This window comes from Myxine glutinosa, chromosome 7 (genome assembly GCF_964187855.1).
Source record: "Myxine glutinosa chromosome 7, kmMyxGlut1.1, whole genome shotgun sequence".
Classification (NCBI taxonomy): Eukaryota; Metazoa; Chordata; class Myxini; order Myxiniformes; family Myxinidae; genus Myxine; species Myxine glutinosa.
In genome coordinates, this window is record NC_136267.1 from 180935320 (window position 1) to 180954984 (window position 19665).

The 19665-nt window shown below is 47.1% G+C and overlaps 1 protein-coding gene across 1 annotated transcript in view; it reads left to right on the forward strand.

The window, feature by feature from the left end:
- The window catches only part of LOC137431866 (triple functional domain protein), a 469010-nt gene that overhangs the window by 253765 nt on the left and 195580 nt on the right, over positions 1-19665 (forward strand). Inside the window, 2 exon segments of the mRNA XM_078782583.1 lie at positions 15195-15317; positions 16391-16582. Coding sequence (XP_078638709.1) covers positions 15195-15317; positions 16391-16582 — 315 coding nt within the window.

Here is a 19665-nt window from a genome sequence, read left to right on the forward strand (position 1 = left end):
CCATAATAGGATGCATGGATGATATATGTATATGGGCCATAATAGCTATGGGCCATAATAGAATACATGGATGATGTATGTATATGGGCCATAATAGCTGTGGGCCATTATAGGATGCATGGATGTTTTTTGTTTTTTTTGGATACAAGATCGAGGCTCGTGAAAGAGCTAACATTAATCACACAGAAAGACAAACCGACACATAAAACATATAACATGGGGAGCGGTAGACAAGATGGGGCGGGAGGGGGAGGAACACAAACACAACATCTAAGAGCAGGGACATCGAGAGATCTGTGGGAGGGAGAGGGCTTTGGGGGGGGGGGGCGATGCATGGGAAGGGGGGGTGGGAGAGGTATAAAACATATGGACACTGCCGGGACTTCCAGGAAAGAAGTTGGAATTTCAAACAAGGTGGATCTGGGGTGAATTAGTGGGGGTAGAAAAGATCAAGGTTTTGGATGGGGAAAGATAAGAGATGGTGGTGAACAGCTGTTTTAAAGACCTGGAGGGAGGAGTGGGATTGAAGGGAGTGTGGGAGTTTGTTCCAGAGGCGGGAGAAAAGGGGAATGAAAGAGTGAAGGTGAGCAGAGAGTCGAGATTTCGGCAGTTTAACCATCAGAGGGTTGCTGGCAGAGCTTGTGCGACCTGTAGGAATATTTGGGGGACAAAGCACAGAGAGAGCTGGGGGAGCAAGGCCGGAGAGGAGTCGGTAGAAGACAGAAATACCACCTACCTGTCTGCGTTGAGTGAGTAAAAGGCCCTCGGAGATAGCTTCATCACTGGAGATTCCAATGATTCTGAAAGCTTTGGTTTCAACAGCGTGAAGCCGAGCTAGGTGTGAGGCAGGAGCACCGGCCCATAGGGGAGAACAGTATTCCATTACGCTGTGGATGAAAGCCGCCTTGTATGTGGTGAGGAGCTCAGGTGTGCCGAGGAAGGACTTCGCACGATGGAGGATGCCCAGTCGGCGACTGGCTTTGGAGGCCAGCTTGGAAATGTGGTTTTCCCAAGAAAGATCATGGCAGAAAGTGAGACCCAAAAGCTTGAGCGACAGAACTTCTTGGAGAGGATTGTTGAGAAAGTAGATGGGAGGGTTGTCCAGTCAATCTTTTCGGAGAGACATAGTAAGAGTGTGAGATTTGTCAGGATTGAAAGACATGTTCCACTTGTTTGACCAGTCTGTGATTTTGTCCAGGCCTTCAGAGAGTGAGGAGGCTGCAGACTGCCGATCTGAGGGAAGAGGAATGGAGCGGCAGAGAGTGCAGTCATCAGCAAAGAGATAGAGAGGATTTTCCAGAGAGTCGGAGAGATCATTGATAAAGACCAGAAAAAGGACAGGGCCCAGAACACTGCCTTGGGGAACTCCAGCCTGAACAGGAAGGGGAGATGAGAGAAATCCATTTAGGGCCACACGTTGTTTACGACCAGAGAGGAAGTCCGCAAGCCATGCATGGTGATTTCCATGGATACCATAGGAGGAGAGTTTGGTGAGCAGAGCTGGGTGCCAGACCGTATCGAAGGCACGTGATATGTCAAGGGAGACAGCTCTGATTTCCTGTTTGGCATAGAGGACCTCCATCCATTGTTGAGACAGCAGAAGCAGCATGCCCAGAGTAGAATGACCTGGTCTGAAACCAAATTGATGATCGGAGATCAAGCCATTGGAGAAGAGGAAGGATTTAATATCCGAAGCAATGATGGATTCCATGACTTTGATGATAATTGGGAGCAGGCTGATTGGTCTGTAGTTGCAAGGATCTGTTTTTGCACCTTTTTTGTGTAAAGCGGTAATGTTTGCTGATTTCCAGGATGCTGGCAGATGACCTTGAGCAAAAGAGAGGGTGAAAATAATAGAGAGAGGGTGAGATAGAGCAGCAGAGCAGGATTTTAGGACCCGTGGGCTGATGCTGTCTGGTTCAGTTGCAGAATCAGAGTCGAGGTTGGACAAAACTTCTCCACCTTGTCAGGAGAGAAGGACACAGAGTCCAGGAGCATTTGGGTTCGACTGGGTAAGGTGGGAACAGAGAGAGATGGGTTTGGCACACAAGATTTTGAGGCAAACACAGAGTTGAGGCATTCGGCTTTGTCACGTGCGGTGTCAACTGTGTAGCCATTTGAGGTAAGGGAGGGGATGGAGGGGGAACAAACACCAGAAACGGATTTGACCAGACACCACCAGGATTTGTAGGAAGGAGACAGGTTTGAGAGTTCATTCTTGAGTGTGGAGAGATCGTGCTTCCTGGCACTCCTGAGGGTAGACACACACTTGTTCCGAGCTTGTTTGAAGGAACTGAGATTGCCTTCAGTTGGATTAGCCTTCCAAGAGGCAAAGGCAAGTTGTTTCAGGGCAACTGCCTCACCACAAGATTCAGTGTACCATGGACGGGAGGAAGGGTAAGACAACTGAAGACGAGATGGGATAAATCTGTGCATGAGAGAGTGCAGTTTGCTTTGGAAGAATGCCCAGGAAGAATTGATGTCAGAGGCAGTGGAGATGGGAGACCAGTCCAGATGATTGATGGCTGCTTGAAGACCGTGCCAGTCGGCCTGAGTGAAATGCCAGACTCGGCGACGCTGAGGAGGCTTTCTGAGAATGGCCAGAGAGATGTCCACTTTAACAAGGACATGATCAGAAGAACCGATTGGGGCAGAAGAAGAGCAGCATACATTAGCAGGGAAGTTTGTCATAATCAAGTCTAGAAGAGAAGATACACCATTGGCTGAGATCCGGGTCGGGAAATTGACAGATTGTGTCAATCCCAGTGAGTCGCAGAAGTTCTTTGCTTCGGTGCCATGGCTGGTGAGAGATGAACCCACACCCAGCCAGCTCTCATGATGACAGTTGAAGTCGCCACATATGAGGAAGAGAGAGTTGGGATGAGTGGATAGAAGTTGGTCCATGTTGTCAGACAGTGAAATGTAAATGGAGTCATCACTGTTTGGAGGACGGTACAGAACACATATGAACAAAAGGTGGGAGCGGAGAGGAAGCCATAGCCAGAGGTACTCCTGGGGGTGAGGTGGAGAGAGGGCAGTGCAAGGAGAGTGAGGAAGAGAGTTTTTGATAAAGATAGCCACCCCACCACCAGGATGAGGCTCAGGTCTATCATACCGGAGGAGGGAGTAACCAGGAAGAGATATTAAGGAATCAGAGACATCTTGAAGGAGGAAAGTTTCTGTTAAGCAGATCAAGTCTGGATTGTCAGAAGCAACCTGTTTGGAGAGATCAGTCAAGTTTGAGCGAAGGCCCCGGATGTTTGAGGTCCATACCGTTAATGAAGAGAGAGGGGGAGCATCAGGTACAGGACAGGGGAGGGGAGATGTCGGGTAAGATGAAGGATGGGAGGGGGAGGTAGGGAGAGCAGTTGATAGTGTGTCAGAGATTACAGAAGAGTTACAAGAAAAGGAAGGATGAGGAGAACGAAAGGTTTGATGGTGAAGGGATGAGGCACAGTGAGGGGTTGTTTGAGGGGGGGGGGGGCAGAGGAAAGTATAAGGTTGGGGGAGGTGGAGGTATGAGATAGAAGGGAGACGAAGTGGGGAGGAGGCAACTTTGAGGAGGAGGAGGGGGGAGGGAGAATTGTAGAGGAATGGTATGGGAGGAGATTTGAATGGGAGGGGTTGGGGGGGGGGGGGGAGTTTTGAAGGGGAGGAGTGAGGGGGGAGTTTAGGAGGGGAGGGGCAAGGGGGGGAGTTTAGGAGTGGAGGGGCAAGGAGGGAGTTTAGGAGTGTAGGGGCAAGGGGGGGGATTTGGAAGGGAGGGGCAAGTGGGGAGTTTAGAAAGTGGATGATTAATGAAAGACGAACATTTATAACAAATTGGGTTTATTGTGATTTTCAAGTTAGCAATCCGATTAAGAACGATGGAGGAAGGATGGAAAGAATGTGAATTTAGAGCATGTAGTGATTTCGAGTTATAACCCAGGATCCTGGGATTGAATTTTTTTTTTTTGAAGTGGAATGAGTTGGAGAGGAAATTGAATGAAGCCTTTTAAATATGAAGAAAAAGAGCGTGTTGTAATATACCACTGAATAAAACACTGAAGGGGAAAGTTTAAACATATTTAAATAATATTTAAACAGAACCGTGAACAATCTTTAATGCACAAAATTCCGATGGTGGGAGGGCCAAGAGGGACCACCACGAGTCACGTGAACAGAGCAAAAGGTGGATGGCAAGGAGATAATGGGGGCGGGGCGAACAGCACACCTGGACAGAAGTACAGGATGAGACAACAGCACACGTGGAGAAAGGGAAAAGAAGTTTTTTTTTTTGTTTGTTTTTGGGGGGGGGGGGGGGGATTTAAAACGTCAGACAAAGAGTATTATGTTCGGGGTATAAGGGAAAAATCTAAGAGCCAAGCAAAACACGAAGTAGGGGACTTATTTTAGCAAACAACGACGGGGGTACAAGGCCGCACACGAGGAGCAGAACACGATTAATTGCGGTATTTGCCAGACGGTATTTAAAACGTTAGACAAGTGGTCGATGTTCGGGGAAGTTAAGGGGAGAAGAGAAAATCTAAGAAATAAGCAATACAGCGAAGGAAAGAACTTAAATTCACAGAACACCTATGGGGGTAGGGAAGCCGAGAGAAACCAGGCCGCGCACGCGGCGGGACAGAAAACGATTAACTTATGCAAAAGTTTGCAAGAATTGCAAATTAACACCAACTAGAAAACACACTGCAACACATGCACAATAAAAAACGAGTATAAATTGACGAAGACACGAATGGAAAAAATACTATAACTTTGCTGCCGTGCAGAGGTCGAAGACGCTTCCTTGCTCCAGGGACCGGAAACGTAGTCGACGAAACAGAGTCGATGATACGTGTATATTAGCCATAACAGCTGTGGGCCATTATAGGATGCATGGATGATGCATGTATATGGGCCATTATACCTGTGGGCCATTATAGGATGCATGGATGATACGTGTATATTGGCCATAATAGCTGTGGGCCATTATAGGATGCATGGATGATACATGTATATGGGCCAATTGGGCCATAATAGCTGTGGGCCATTATAGGATGCATGGATGATACATGTATATGGGCCATCATAGCTGTGGGCCATAATAGTTGGGTGTTCAGTTAATGGTTGTATTTTTGTGCAGAATAAACGTGAGGCGAGAGTATGTGCCCTACCGAATACCGTTCTAGTTAGTACTTTGTTTTCTCTTCCTTAACCAATTCTATCAAGACTATTCACCTGCCCTGTGCCCGTTGTTCCACCACCTTTTAGAGGCCATTTTTCCCCGCAAAGCGGGGGTTGGCCTTTTTCGGGGACCGTGGTTGTTGTTGTTTTTTGGTCCCCTTTTTGAAGCAATGTTTTACGGCCGCATGCCCTTCCTGCCGCCAACCCTTTTTGTCGCCTTTTACGACAAGCAGGGAATTACCAGTGAACTGGTACTCAATTAGCCGACCTCGGAAGGATGACAGGCTGAGTCAACCCCCCTGGCGTTAATTCAGCGATCGACCGGGATTCGAACCCAGGATCCTGGGATCCTAAGCTGGCACCCTAGCCGCTAGCCCAACACCAGGCTGTTCCACCAAAGCTCACAAATCGACTCTCTGGCACATTTCCAAATGCTTTTTAAAATTCCAAAATTTCAAAATCTACTACACTCGCTGTAGTGAAATTATACATTATACCAAAGTTGAACCCAGGAGAGATACTCGCTTCAGCCACTGAAGGGCGTCTATAAAACCTGGGACATCCGCGACGCTGAGCCACTCCTGTGACAGTTACTTTACATGTAGTCTTGAATGGTACGTACATACATATATACTAGACTCGCTTGCTTTGACTAATATTATCGGTCCTCTCTGTATGATACCAAGATCCTGATATATATTGCATGTTTGTATTTTTACAGGATGATGCCAAATATCTAATTGAGATTAAACCTACCTATGGGACAAAGTTGTGGATCTGGTTGATTTTCACAACACTCGCTTCATCTTCCTAGATACAGTTGCCGCTTCAAATAAATTTAGCACAATTTTTAAATAAAACTTCCTGTTATGCACCGATGCTAACTTCCTTCCATCAAAATAAACTTCCCAAGTCTGCTTTCCATAATATGTAATTGTTGCTCAATTAGCTTTTCCTCTCCACCTCATATCACTGCTAAACTTACCTATACTTCAGCAACACTGTTTTAAATACATGTATATTTAGCGATTTACTTGAAATTGTGACAATTGCCTCGGATGATCATGATTGGCTCAGGACAATTGGTGAGGGTCCGCATAGGAATAGGTGTCCGGCTGAAGCTCCTGCCAAGGAGGCGCGTGCCACTGGAAGACTTGTGGGAACATGTGGGAATGCAAACACACGAACTCCGTTAGCTCTGAACAATGCTTGGGTAACTGTGGCCTAGTCAAGTGCACTTAATATATCATGTAATGTCACAACTCTTGTGATCCATGAAGGCAATTATTTAGTTACTTCTTTTTTTTTTCGAGGCTCGTGAAAGAGCGAACATTAATCACACAAAAAGTCAAACCGACACATAAAACACAAAATAAGGGGAGCGGTGGGGAGAGAGGGGGAAGCAATACCACAAGATGGGGAGAGAGGGGGAAGGACACAAACACAACATTTGAGAGCAGGGACATCGGGAGAAATGTGGGAGGGAGAGGGCTTGGGGGGAGGTAGGAGATGTATAAAACATATGAACACTGCAAGGACTTCCTGGAAAGAAGTTGGAATTTCAAAAAAAAAGTGTATCTGGGGTGAATTTGTGGGGGTAGAAAAGATCAAGGTTTTGGATAGGGGAAGATAGATGGTGGTGAACAGCTGTTTTAAAGACCTGGAGGGAGGAGTGGGATTGAAGTGAGTGGGGGAGTTTGTTCCAGAGGCGGGAGAAAAGGGGAATGAAAGAGTGAAGGTGAGCAGAGAGCCTAGATTTTGGCTAGATTTTGGCAGTTTAACCATAAGAGGGTTGCTGGCAGATCTTGTGCGACCTGTAGGAATATTAGGGGGATAGAGCACAGAGAGAGCTGGGTGGAGCAAGGCCGGAGAGGAGTCGGTAGAAGACAGAAAGACCACCAACCTGCCTGCGGTGAGTGAGTGAAAGGCCCTCGGAGTTAGCTTCATCGCAGGAGATTCCAATGATTCTGAAAGCTTTGGTTTCAACAGCGTGAAGACGAGCTAGGTGCGAGGGCAGGATCACCAGCCCAGATGGGAGAACAGTATTCCATTGAGCTGCAGATGAAAGCCTTGTATGTGGTGAGGAGCTCAGGTGTGCCAAGGAAGGACTTCGCACGACAGAGGATGCCCAGTCGGCGACTGGCTTTGGAGGCCAGCTTGGAAATGTGGTTTTCCCAAGAAAGATCATGGCAGATAGTGAGACTCAAAAGCTTGAGTGACAGAACTTTTTGGAGAGGATTGTTTAGAAAGTAGATGGGAGGGTTTTCCAGTCAGTCTTTTCGGAGAGACATCGAGTGTGAGATTTGTTAGGATTGAAAGACATGTTCCACTTGTTTGACCAGTCTGTGATTTTGTCCAGGCCTGCAGAGTGTGAGGAGGCTGCAGACTGCCGATCTGAGGGATGAGGAATGGAGCGGCAGAGAGTGGAGTCATCAGCAAAGAGATAGATAGGATTTTCCAGAGAGTCAGAGAGATCATTGATGAAGACCAGAAATAGCACAGGGCCCAGAACACTACCTTGGGGATCTCCAGCCAGAACAGGATTGGGAGATGAGAGAAATCCATTCAGGGCCACACGTTGCCTACGACCAGAGAGGAAGTCCGCAAGCCATGAGTGGAGATTTCCATGGATACCATAGGAGGAGAGTTTGGTGAGCAGGGCTGGGTGCCAGACCGTATCGAAGGCACATGATAAGTCAAGGGAGACAGCTCTGATTTCCTGTTTGGCATTGAGGACCTCCATCCATTGTTGAGACAGCAGAAGCAACATGTCCAGAGTCGAAGGACCTAGTCTGAATCCAAATTGATGATTAGAGATCAAGCCATTGGAGAAGAGGAAGGATTTGATATCCGAAGCAATGATGGAATTCCATGACTTTGCTGATAATTGGGAGCAGGCTGATTGGTCTGTAGTTGCAAGGATCTGTTTTTGCACCTTTTTGTGTAAAGCCGTAATGATTGCTGATTTCCAAGATGCTGGCAGATGACCTTGAGCAAAAGAGAGAGTGAAAAGAACAGAGAGAGCGTGAGATAGAGCGGCAGAGCAGGATTTTAGGACCCGTGCGCTGATGCCGTCTGGTCCAGTTGCAGAATCAGAGTCGAGGTTTGACAAAAATTTCTCCACCTTGTCAGGAGAGAAGGACACAGAGTCCAGGAGCAGTTGGGTTCGACTGGGAAAGGTGGGAACAGAGAGAGATTGGTTTGGGACACAAGATTTTGAGGCAAACACAGAGTTGAGGCATTCAGCTTTGTCACATGCGGTGTCAACTGTGTAGCCATTTGAGGTAAGGGAGGGGATGGAGGGGGAACAAACACCAGAAACGGATTTGGAGGAAGGAGACAGGTTTGAGAGTTCAATCTTGAGTGTGGAGAGATAGCACTTCCTGACACCCCTGAGGGTAGATACACACTTGTTCCGAGCTTGGTGGAAGGAACTGAGATTGCCTTCAGTTGGATTTGCCTTCCAAGAGGCAAAGGCAAGTTGTTTCAGGGCAACTACCTCACCACAAGATTCAGTGTACCATGGACGGGAGGAAGAGTAAGACAACGAGATGGGATAAATCTGTGCATGAGAGAGAGCAGTTTGCTTTGGAAGAATTCCCAGGAAGAATTGATGTCAGAGGCAGCAGAGATGGGAGACCAGTCCAGATGATTGATGGCTGCTTGCAGACCGTGCCAGTCAGCCTGAGTGAAATGCCAGATTCGTCGGTGCTGAGGAGGCTCTCTGAGAATGGCCAGAGAGATGTCCACTTTAACAAGTGCATGATCAGATGAGCCGATTGGAGCAGAAGAAGAGCAGCAGGCATTTGCAGGGAAGTTTGTCATAATCAAGTCTAGAAGAGAAGATACTCCATTGACCTTGGTCCGGGTCGGGAAATTGACAGATTGTGTCAGTCCCAAAGAGTCGCAGAAGTCCTTTGCTGAGGTGCCATGGCTGGTGAGAGAGGAACCCACACCCAGGCAGCTTTATTATTTATTTTTATTTTTATTTTTTTTGTATACTGAATCGAGGCTTGTAAAAGAGCTAACATTTACTTCACAAACAAATCAACCAGACAAACAAAATATATAAAAAGAAGGAGCGGAAGACAAGATGGGGAGAGAAGGGGAAGCACACAAACGCAACATTTGAGAGCAGGGAGATGTGTGGGAGGGAGAGGGCTTGGGGGGAGGAGGCGTGGGAAGGGGTGGGGGGGGGGGGGGGGGAGAAGTATAAAACACAAGGACACCAAGCACTTGCAGGACAGAAGTTGGTATTTCAAAAAAGTGGAATTGGGGTGAAATTAGCGAGGGTAGAAAAGATCAAGGTTTTGGATGGGGGAAGATAAGAGATGGTGGTGAACAGCTATTTTAAAGACCTGGAGGGTGGAGTGGGATTGAAGAGAGTGAGGGAGTTTGTTCCAGAGGTTGGAGAAAAGAGGAATGAAGGAGTGAAGGTGAGCAGAGAGTCTTGATTTTGGCAGTTTAACCATAAGAGGGTTGCAGGCAGATCTTGTGAGACCTGTGGGAATATTTGCGGGACAGAGCCCAGAGAGAGCTGGGGGGGGCAAGGCCAGAGAGGAGTCGGTAGAAGACGGAAAGACCACCAACCTGCCTGCGGTGAGTGAGTGAGAGGCCCTTGGAGTTCGCTTCATCGCGGGAGATTCCAATGATTCTGAACGCTTTGGTTTCAACAGCGTGAAGACGAGCGAGGTGTGAGGCAGGAGCACCAGCCCAGAGGGGAGAGCAGTATTCCATTGAGCTGCGGATGAAAGCCTTCTATGTGGTGAGGAGCTCAGGTGTGCCAAGGAAGGACTTCGCACGCCGGAGGATGCCCAGTCGGCGACTGGCTTTGGAGGCCAGATTTGAAATGTGGTTTTCTCAGGAACGATCATGGCAGATAGTGAGACCCAAAAGCTTGAGTGACAGAACTTCTTGGAGAGGATTATTCAGAAAGTGGATGGGAGGGTTGTCCAGTCGGTCTTTACGGAGAGACATCGTAAGAGCTGGCATGATTATTAAGAGTAATATGCTTTGTTGATTATTAAGAGTTTCACATGAAAGGAAATTACTCTGACAGTGTTATGGCTTTCCTTTTTCATCGGTTTTGGCAGTAAATTTTTTTGAAATCTAACCTCATCTAATCTATATATATATATATATATATATATATATATATATATATATATATATATATATATATATATATATGTATAAGAAAGTTTTTGTTTGTTTGTTTGTTTGTCTGCGCAAGCTAATCTCCTGAACGGTGAAAGATAGGAGGAAACCTCTACTACAAAAAATGTCGGGACGGGCCCCGGGAAGGTTTTAGGCTAGGTGGCGAGGCCGGTCGAGGCCCACCTTGGCCGGGCTGGGCCCTTTTCGCAATTAAAAGCTGAGTTGAATTATAGTAGTCAATCTTCTCCGGCCGCGAGTAAAAGCTGAATTATGGTAGTAAATTCATTCAAAAAGAACCAAAAATGTCGGGACGGGCCCCGGAAAGGTTTTAGGCTGGGTGGCTAGGCCGGTCGAGGCCGCTTTGACCGAGCTGGGCCCATTTCTCAATTAAAAGCTGAGCTGAATTATATACTGAAACGCAAAAGAAACTTACCACCTTTGAAACCTTTAAATATCAACAATAACACTGCGTGTAGTAAATGTGTGAACGTATTTGTGGACAATAGTGTCCTCACTGTCGGACAAAACAATCACGGATGGTCACTTGAACCTTCAATAGTCACTTCATAGCACAGCTGTTGAACAGCCGTTTTGACTGTCAGTGATTAGCCAAGGGGTACGGGATGATTTTAATGAGCTGCACGTGATGTCTTGATATTGGCTTTAAAAAGGCCAGTGCAAAATGGGCATTTCAATCAACATGCCACGATTGTCAAGGGATCAACGGCAGCATGCCCTGGGCATGCTGCAAGGCGGACTGAGCTACCGTGAGGTGGCACATCGCCTTGGCTGTTCACACCAGACGATATTGGCCGTGGTGGACAGAGACACCCTCCACAACTCTGCAGATGACAGACCTCGATCAGGGAGGCCAAGAGTCACCACTGCAAGGCAGGACAGGCAGATGGTCCGAAGTCACTTGCGGGATCGATTCCGTCCAGCATCCCGCACTGCGGCAGAAACTCCGGGGCGTGCAAACCCACGGATCTCCAATGATACTGCAAGAAGACGACTGCATGACTATGGTCTGACTGCCAGAAGACCATACAGAGGCCCCGTGATGACGGCTGCCCATCGCCGCAACCGACAGAGATGGTGCCAGCAGCATCAGCGGTGGACCTTGGCGCAGTGGAACGAGGTCGCTTTCAGCGATGAGTCAACGTTCTGTGTGGACAGTCCTGATGGGCGTGAGCGTGTCTGGAAAAGAACTGGCGAGCGATATGCCGATTGTTGCATGCGTCAAGCCAACAGGTGGGGTGGCCCAAGTGTGATGGTGTGGGCTGCCATATCAGGCCGGTACAGGACGCCACTGGTGGTTGTGGATGGGAATCTTAACGCCCAGCGGTATGTGGATAACATCCTGCGACCTCATCTGCTGCCATTCCTGCTAGACCACCCAGAACTGAGAACCTTTCAGCATGACAACGCTCGTTCCCATGCTGCTCGCTTTACCACTGCATTTCTCCAAGGCGAGAACATCAACACCATGCAGTGGCCTGCGCTCTCCCCTGACCTGAATCCCATAGAGCACCTGTGGGATGAGCTTGGGAGATGCGTAGTTGGCAGGGCCAGGACACGGGCAGAGCTGCTTCAGACATTGAGGACTGAGTGGGACAGAATCCAGCAGCAATCCATCCAAAGACTTGTAGGCAGTATACGCCGACGATGCACTGCCTGTATCCAAAACAATGGTGGCCACACACGCTATTGAAAGGGGACTGACATTGCACCCTGTGCTGTTCTGTACTGTAGAACAAACTGATGAGATGGTGTATCTTGGTCAAAAACTTGACATGTCATCAATAAAATGCCAATGTTTCAATTAGCAATTGTTGGTTTGTTTTATTTTGAACTGTTACAATTTTATTACATTTCAAACAAGTGGTAAATTTCTTTTGCGTTTTCTGGCAGTCAGACCATAGTCATGCAGTCGTCTTCGTGCAGTATCATTGGAGATCCATGGGTTTGCACGCCCCGGAGTTTCTGCCGCAGTGCGGGATGCTGGACGGAATCGATCCCACAGGTGACTTCGGACCATCTGCCTGTCCTGCCTTGCAGTGGTGACTGTTGGCCTCCCTGATCGAGGTCTGTCATCTGCAGAGTTGTGGAGGGTGTCTCTGTCCACCACGGCCGATATCGTCTGGTGTGAACAGCCAAGGCGACGTGCCACCTCACGGTAGCTCAGGCCGCCTTGCAGCATGCCCAGGGCACGCTGCCGTTGATTCCTTGACAATCGTGGCAGGTTGATTGAAATGCCCATTTTGCACTGGCCTTTTTAAAGCCAATATCAAGACATCACGTTTCGCTCATTAAAATCATCCCGTACCCCTTGGCTAATCACTGACAGTCAAAACGGCTGTTCAACAGCTGTGCTATGAAGTGACCATTGAAGGTTCAAGTGACCATCCGTGACCGTTTTGTCTGACAGTGAGGACACTATTGTCCACAAATAAGTTCACACATTTACTACACACAGTGTTATTGTTGATATTTAAAGGTTTCAAAGGTGGTAAGTTTCTTTTGCGTTTCAGTATAGTAGTCAATCTTCTACGGCCGTGAGTAAAAGCTGAATTGTCGTAGTAAATTCATTCAAAAATAACCAAAAATGTCGGGACGGGCCCCTGGAAGGTTATAGGCTTGGTGGCGAGGCCGGTCAAGGTCGCATCGGCTGGGGTGGGCCCATTTCGCAATTAAAAGCTGAGCTGAATTATCGTAGTCAATCTTCTTCGGCCGCGAGTAAAAGCTGAATTATAGTAGTAAATTAATTCAAAAAGAACCCAGGCCACACCGGGTGCTTTCGGCTAGTCTTACTATAATTCACGAAATCTCTGTCTGTACGTCTGTTCCCAGTTACCGCAAAAACGGCTGAAGCGAACGCAACGAAATTTTTGGTGGGTAATCCTGGGACCCCCTGGAGTAAAATATGCTGTATTGTTTTTCCAATTTTTCCCCAATTTCCAATTTTCCAATTTTCCAGTTTTTCCAAACACGATGGAATAATATTTACCGATATGAACAGTGATGTGGCTTTTATTGAAATTCTATAAATACTGTTTAGATTTTGATGATTTGTGTGTGATATGATTGAACGGATGTTTATATGAATCGTTTAAAATAAAAAAGCCTTCAATTTCTGATATTTTGCCTTTTCATTTGGGCTTCCCAATTGAAGCCCCACCCGCAGGGCAGGTACCATTGCTAATATCTAAAATGACAGCCCCTGTTTTTGGAAATTGAAGACAATGCGTGAAAGGTGTCGTTGCAAAATGAACAATCAAATTGTTTTACTAGTTTTACTCTGTTGTTTTTTTTCCCTAAGCTAAGACAGTTCATACAGGAAGGGAAGTGGATAATGGTTCTGGGCAGATCAAGTTTGAAAGCAGAAACAAAGGGCAGAAAGACACGGCACTGTTTACCCCTGCCGGGCGGTTCCTCGGACCGTTAAAAGGAGGGCGTCGCACGAGACGAGCAAACGCAACCGTCCCACAAGTCATGGTGTGTGACCCAAGCAATCCCCATTACTTCCCAGCACAAACATGCCTTGCTGGGATAAAGAGGCCTTCAAAGGAAAAGCCCCAATTGTTGATTTTGCAATGGGTCTTTAAGCCTTTTGTGCGAGCTTCAGCAAAGATGTTAAAGGGCCTTCAAAGACTCAATCGGTTTGCCATCTTCACATGTCTGTCTGTTTTGTGAATTATTGAGCACACGATGCTGGTCGGTGTTACTTTAGTTGAAGATTTTTTCATCTTTGCTGACTATTTCGGAGCCGTGTACCGGTTTTCTTGCCTCCTCTTGCTCTTTTGAACATTTCCATTGAGTTGACTCGCGTTACACTCTGTGCCAAAGCCTTTGTTTATTTTCCTTGGCTATCATATTTCAATTTTCAGTCTGCGCCGTTGGGCCCACATTAACAAGAGCAACATTCACTTTGGAAGTCGGGCCATTTGTGCGAGATTTTAAGTGATTGAATATGGGGTTTGGACCCACAGGTACATCTCAAATTCACCGCATTGTAACGTTATTTGAAAAATCCATGAGTCTAAACTGCAAGGAACTTTCTCAAACCAGCTTTTAATTTGGTAAACTTGACCGTCGAAGTTTGTTACCATTGTGTATCTATTTGTACTCATAACAGAATGCAAAGCTCATTTCCTTACAGGTGTCTGCAGGGGGCTGGGTTTCAATGTGTTTCAACTATCGAGCTTTCCTCGGTTTTCTTCGGTAGTTATCGCGACTGTTTAAAACTACCTGTATATCCAATCACAGGGCACCTTATGAGGTAATAATTTTTGTGCTTCCGTCTTTGTTCTTGTAATACGAGGAGGTCGGCCTGTTGCACACAATCCACGGCCTCGCTCTCTTCCGCCACTCTGCGACCAAGCGATGAAGTTGCAGCTCTTCGTGGTTCAACAAAACGTTCTACCTTTTAAAGAGTATTATATTGTGATGCACAACGAGCGCACCTGGTCACGTGTGCTTGTACAGTGGAGTAACTTTCAACGTGAGTTGTCAACGTGCTCTAAACACGTGGCTTAATCAAAAAGAACTTCAGCCGATGATTCTTAAATCTTTGAAGGTAATATGTTGATCAACGTGACGTAAAACCTGCGACTTACTCATCTTTAATTGGATGCAGGTTTTAAGACCATTATCAATGGATTATTACCTTACCTTTGCATGCATTTCTCAGTAAGGATTGTTCGTGAGGAAATTACGCAGTGGATTTTATTTTTCTGCAGCCGATGAATTTATTTGACGTACCTCGTAATTTGGATGATGACAATGAAGCCGTTTGTAAAGGCCAGGTTTGAATGCCTCGTGAGGGAGGTTTTTGTTGGGGTGAGCGGTGACGATGGGCGTTTGCCGCGCAGGTGCTCGACTGGATCGAGAACCATGGTGAAGCGTTCCTCAGCAAGCACACGGGTATCGGAAAGTCTCTGCACCGGGCACGTGCCCTGCAGAAACGTCACGAGGACTTCGAGGAAGTGGCACAGGTAAGGGAGATGCAATGCTCAGGTAACGGATCGTTAAGTTCATCCCACGACAAAAGTTCTAAAGTTTGTCAGGCCGAGTCCTCTTTATAGTTTTCACCTGATAGGTTTATGACTATTGTAATAGTTTTGACATGTTGTCGTGTTCGTAGGAATTGTCGGACGTACATTTTCTTCCTGAAAAAGTTGACCGTTTTGGACTTCGGTTCTTTTTGGATCCGGGCATTCTGTTGTTGTGTACTTGCATTCCCTTTGCACCATTTCCACGACATTAACTACAGGAGATTTCCCAAAAAGACATTTATACCGGAAATATAATTGAGGGATATGTGTATGCGTACAGGTGCATGCTTGTTGGTTTTCTTTTTTGACCTCTGAGGCTTAAAACTTAGTAATAATTTATTTGACTGCAGGTAAATTGCAAAAGCATTTTCACTGTGTAATTGTCCTTTAACCCCTGAGCTTCCATGAAATACCACCAAGCGTTTTAAGAGTCGTGACCCATGGAAGAGCTTAATCGGGATGTTTCCTGTGGCAGTTTGACACACGTTTGGCCATTGGCCTCCTGTTTGAATAAAGGCACACGGTTAGAGCGAGAGCATTGGCCCGGAGCGATTTTGTGTAAAAACAACATTTTTTAGAAAGGGCAACGCTGTCGCCAGTATTTCTGATTTCCAGGTCCGTTTATACAATTTGAAAGTTACAGTAATTATCAAGCTAAGTTGAAATTTGTGATGAAGCATGGACAGGTGTGAAAGCAGGGTGGAGTGGAGGAAGGTATTCGTTGGGGGTGGGGGAGATAATTGCTGTTAATTAACCTCCCACCATCTGAGACTCGGGAATTATTTGGCCTAATCTCCTAAGTGTGGTCATGCTCAGTACGTGGAGAGTGGTCAGCTGCTCTTTGAAGACAAAGAAGACTTATATGAACTAAAGCGCTGGGAAGTGATGCAGAGAAAGGAGGTGTTCAATATCTTCTCAAACCATTGAGGTTTTTTTTCTTTTGAAGTGCATTTTTATGTTGACAATTATCAAACGTGACATGTTCCAAAACACATTGCTCCCATGTGTTGTAGAACACGTACACAAATGCGGACAAGCTGCTCGAAGCAGCTGAGCAGCTGGCACAGACGGGGGAGTGTGATCCCGAAGAAATCTTCCAAGCAGCACACCAACTTGAGGATCGTATCCAGGACTTTGTCCGACGTGTGGAACAACGCAAGCTTCTGTTGGACATGTCTGTCGCCTTCCACACACACACAAAAGAGGTTTGATCAATTTGTTCTCGATGAATATCTGGAGTATGTACTGATGTTTGATTTATGTTTTTGTCATATTATGTTTCATAAATACAGGATGTCCCGTTTGGAGGTTCCCATTTAAACTCCTTGATTATAACAAGCGCACACACCAAGTTTTATGTCCTTCTCAACATGTCCGTCCACATTCTCTTTTATTACACGTCTGGAGACCTTCAGCAAAATTATCCATAGCTTTTGTACAAATGCCACGGGATATGCCCTGAAAAGCATTGGTGATGTGATCTCCTACCTCTTCCGAGGTGTGTGGCATAAACTTTCATATCCTTGATAAACCATCGCAAGAAAGTCACAGACAGAGATCATGGTCGGGAGATCTTGGGGGCCGAGCAATGAGTTCACCGTGACCGATCAATTTGTTGGGGAACGTTGCACCAAGGATATCACGAATATTTTGTGAAATGTGGAGGAGCACCATCTTTTTTCAGGTAAGTTGATCTCGACCTACGTTTTTGCTATAGTTGAGGCACCAAAAAGGTGGACATGTTAGGTGCTAAACAAAATGTCAAACACCACTCAGACTGTTCCGCATCATTTTCAACTGAATAGTTGTGTGTGCTTGTTCTAATCGAGGAATTCAAGTGGGCGCCTCCAAGAGGAGTCGTCTAAGGATGCAGCGACGTGCTGATCCAGCTTATGCTCCCATATATATATATATATATTGTTGCGGTTTTGTGTTTCTACAATAAAGGTTAATTTCCCCTCATAGTTTAGTTACACTACAACACATAGCCTCGTTTAAGCTCAGTTATTTCATAGTAAATGTAAGCGTAGTCCTTTTCCTGTGTTAGTTTTGCGTTGAGTAGAATAATGAGAGTTTGGACTCCTTCCAATGCTTATGCTGCCTCGATGCTTTGAGTTTTGGCGCAAAATACCACGAGGCCGGCCTGAACAAGTCGATCAAGGCCAAAGGAAGGCGGGACAGGAAGAGTGGGAGTGACCGGTAAGCACGAGCCGCCAATCAGGGCTCGAGGGGAGTGGCTTACCACTGCGGCAAAAGGCGTGGCTTGGAACATTCGATGCGGGCTAAGGGCGTGGCAATATAACCCTTTGCCCGAAGCCCCCCACCTCAGTTATGAGGAGGACATGCGCTGAGTTACGAGCTTGAGTTATCGGTTCGAAGCTCTGTACAAGTTATGAGGGGAGACGCGCTGTGACAAGTGATGAGAAGGGAGGCAGACGAGTTACAAGTTGAGTTCTCGGTTGAGCTCGAGTCAGATCCTCCGTTGAGTTACGAGAGTGAAAGCGCGCAGTTGTATTAATCGCGCTGTGAAAGACAGCCGTGCCGGGCTACAGAGACGCACGTATATTTTCCTGCCTGCCTGCCTTTGCCAAGACATGCGCTGCGAGGATTCCTCCCGCCTGCCTGCCTGCCTTCGCCGGGACGTGCGGTGACCGCCAGCGGGCCACGCCGGGTAAGCTGTTCCTGAACGACCAAAGCCGGCGCGTCCAGCGCATGAACTTTTCTTCCTTCATCCCCCTGTGAGTGTGAATGGGCCCATTGTCTGGGCGAATAAGTTAAGACTGACTAAGATCTGCCCTGTGTCTCTTTTCTACCGAACCATTGTACATAATAGTGTAAATAAATCGTGTTATTTCTTTGATTTGACCGTCTCGTGTTTTCCATCATTGACTAAGCATGGTACGAATTATATCGCTCTGATCGGGTTCCAATACCAAGGTAACAGCACGGACCACGTGGTACGCAATCCGCTCGGGCGTACTCAAATTACGCGTGGTTCGTGCGAGACTTGATCCCCGCTTTCGCGGCGGCGTGGGTACTTAGGTACGTGCAAAACTTGTCCCGAAACCCTGTCCCGCGTCTGACCGGAAGTGGCGATTAAGTCTCGCGGTTGCGACGACCCAAGGAGAACAAGAGGCTTAATCTCCCCTTGGTAAGGGAACGGGGTCGCGCAAAACCGTAACTATATATATATATATATATATATATATATATATATATATATATATATATATATATATATATATATATACTGAAATGCAAAAGAAACTTACCACCTTTGAAACCTTTAAATATCAACAATAACACTGCGTGTAGTAAATGTGTGAACTTATTTGTGGACAATAGTGTCCTCACTGTCAGACAAAACGGTCACGGATGGTCACTTGAACCTTCAATGGTCACTTCATAGCACAGCTGTTGAACAGCCGTTTTGACTGTCAGTGATTAGCCAAGGGGTACGGGATGATTTTAATGAGCTGCACGTGATGTCTTGATATTGGCTTTAAAAAGGCCAGTGCAAAATGGGCATTTCAATCAACATGCTACGATTGTCAAGGGATCAACGGCAGCGTGCCCTGGGCATGCTGCAAGGCGGACTGAGCTACCTTGAGGTGGCACGTCGCCTTGGCTGTTCACACCAGACGATATCGGCCCTGGTGGACAGAGACACCCTCCACAACTCTGCAGATGACAGACCTCGATCAGGGAGGCCAAGAGTCACCACTGCAAGGCAGGACAGGCAGATGGTCCGAAGTCACCTGCGGGATCGATTCCGTCCAGCATCCCGCACTGCGGCAGAAACTCCGGGGCGTGCAAACCCACGGATCTCCAATGATACTCCACGAAGACGACTGCATGACTATGGTCTGACTGCCAGAAGACCATACAGAGGCCCCGTGATGACGGCTGCCCATCGCCGCAACCGACAGAGATGGTGCCAGCAGCATCAGTGGTGGACCTTGGTGCAGTGGAACGAGGTCGCTTTCAGCGATGAGTCAAGGTTCTGTGTGGACAGTCCTGATGGGCGTGAGCGTGTCTGGAGAGGAACTGGCGAGCGATATGCCGATTGTTGCATGCGTCAAGCCAACAGGTGGGGCGGCCCAAGTGTGATGGTGTGGGCCGCCATATCAGGCCGGTACAGGACGCCACTGGTGGTTGTGGATGGGAATCTTAACGCCCAGCGGTATGTGGATAACATCCTGCGACCTCATCTGCTGCCATTCCTGCTAGACCACCCAGAACTGAGAACCTTTCAGCATGACAACGCTCATCCCCATGCTGCTCGCTT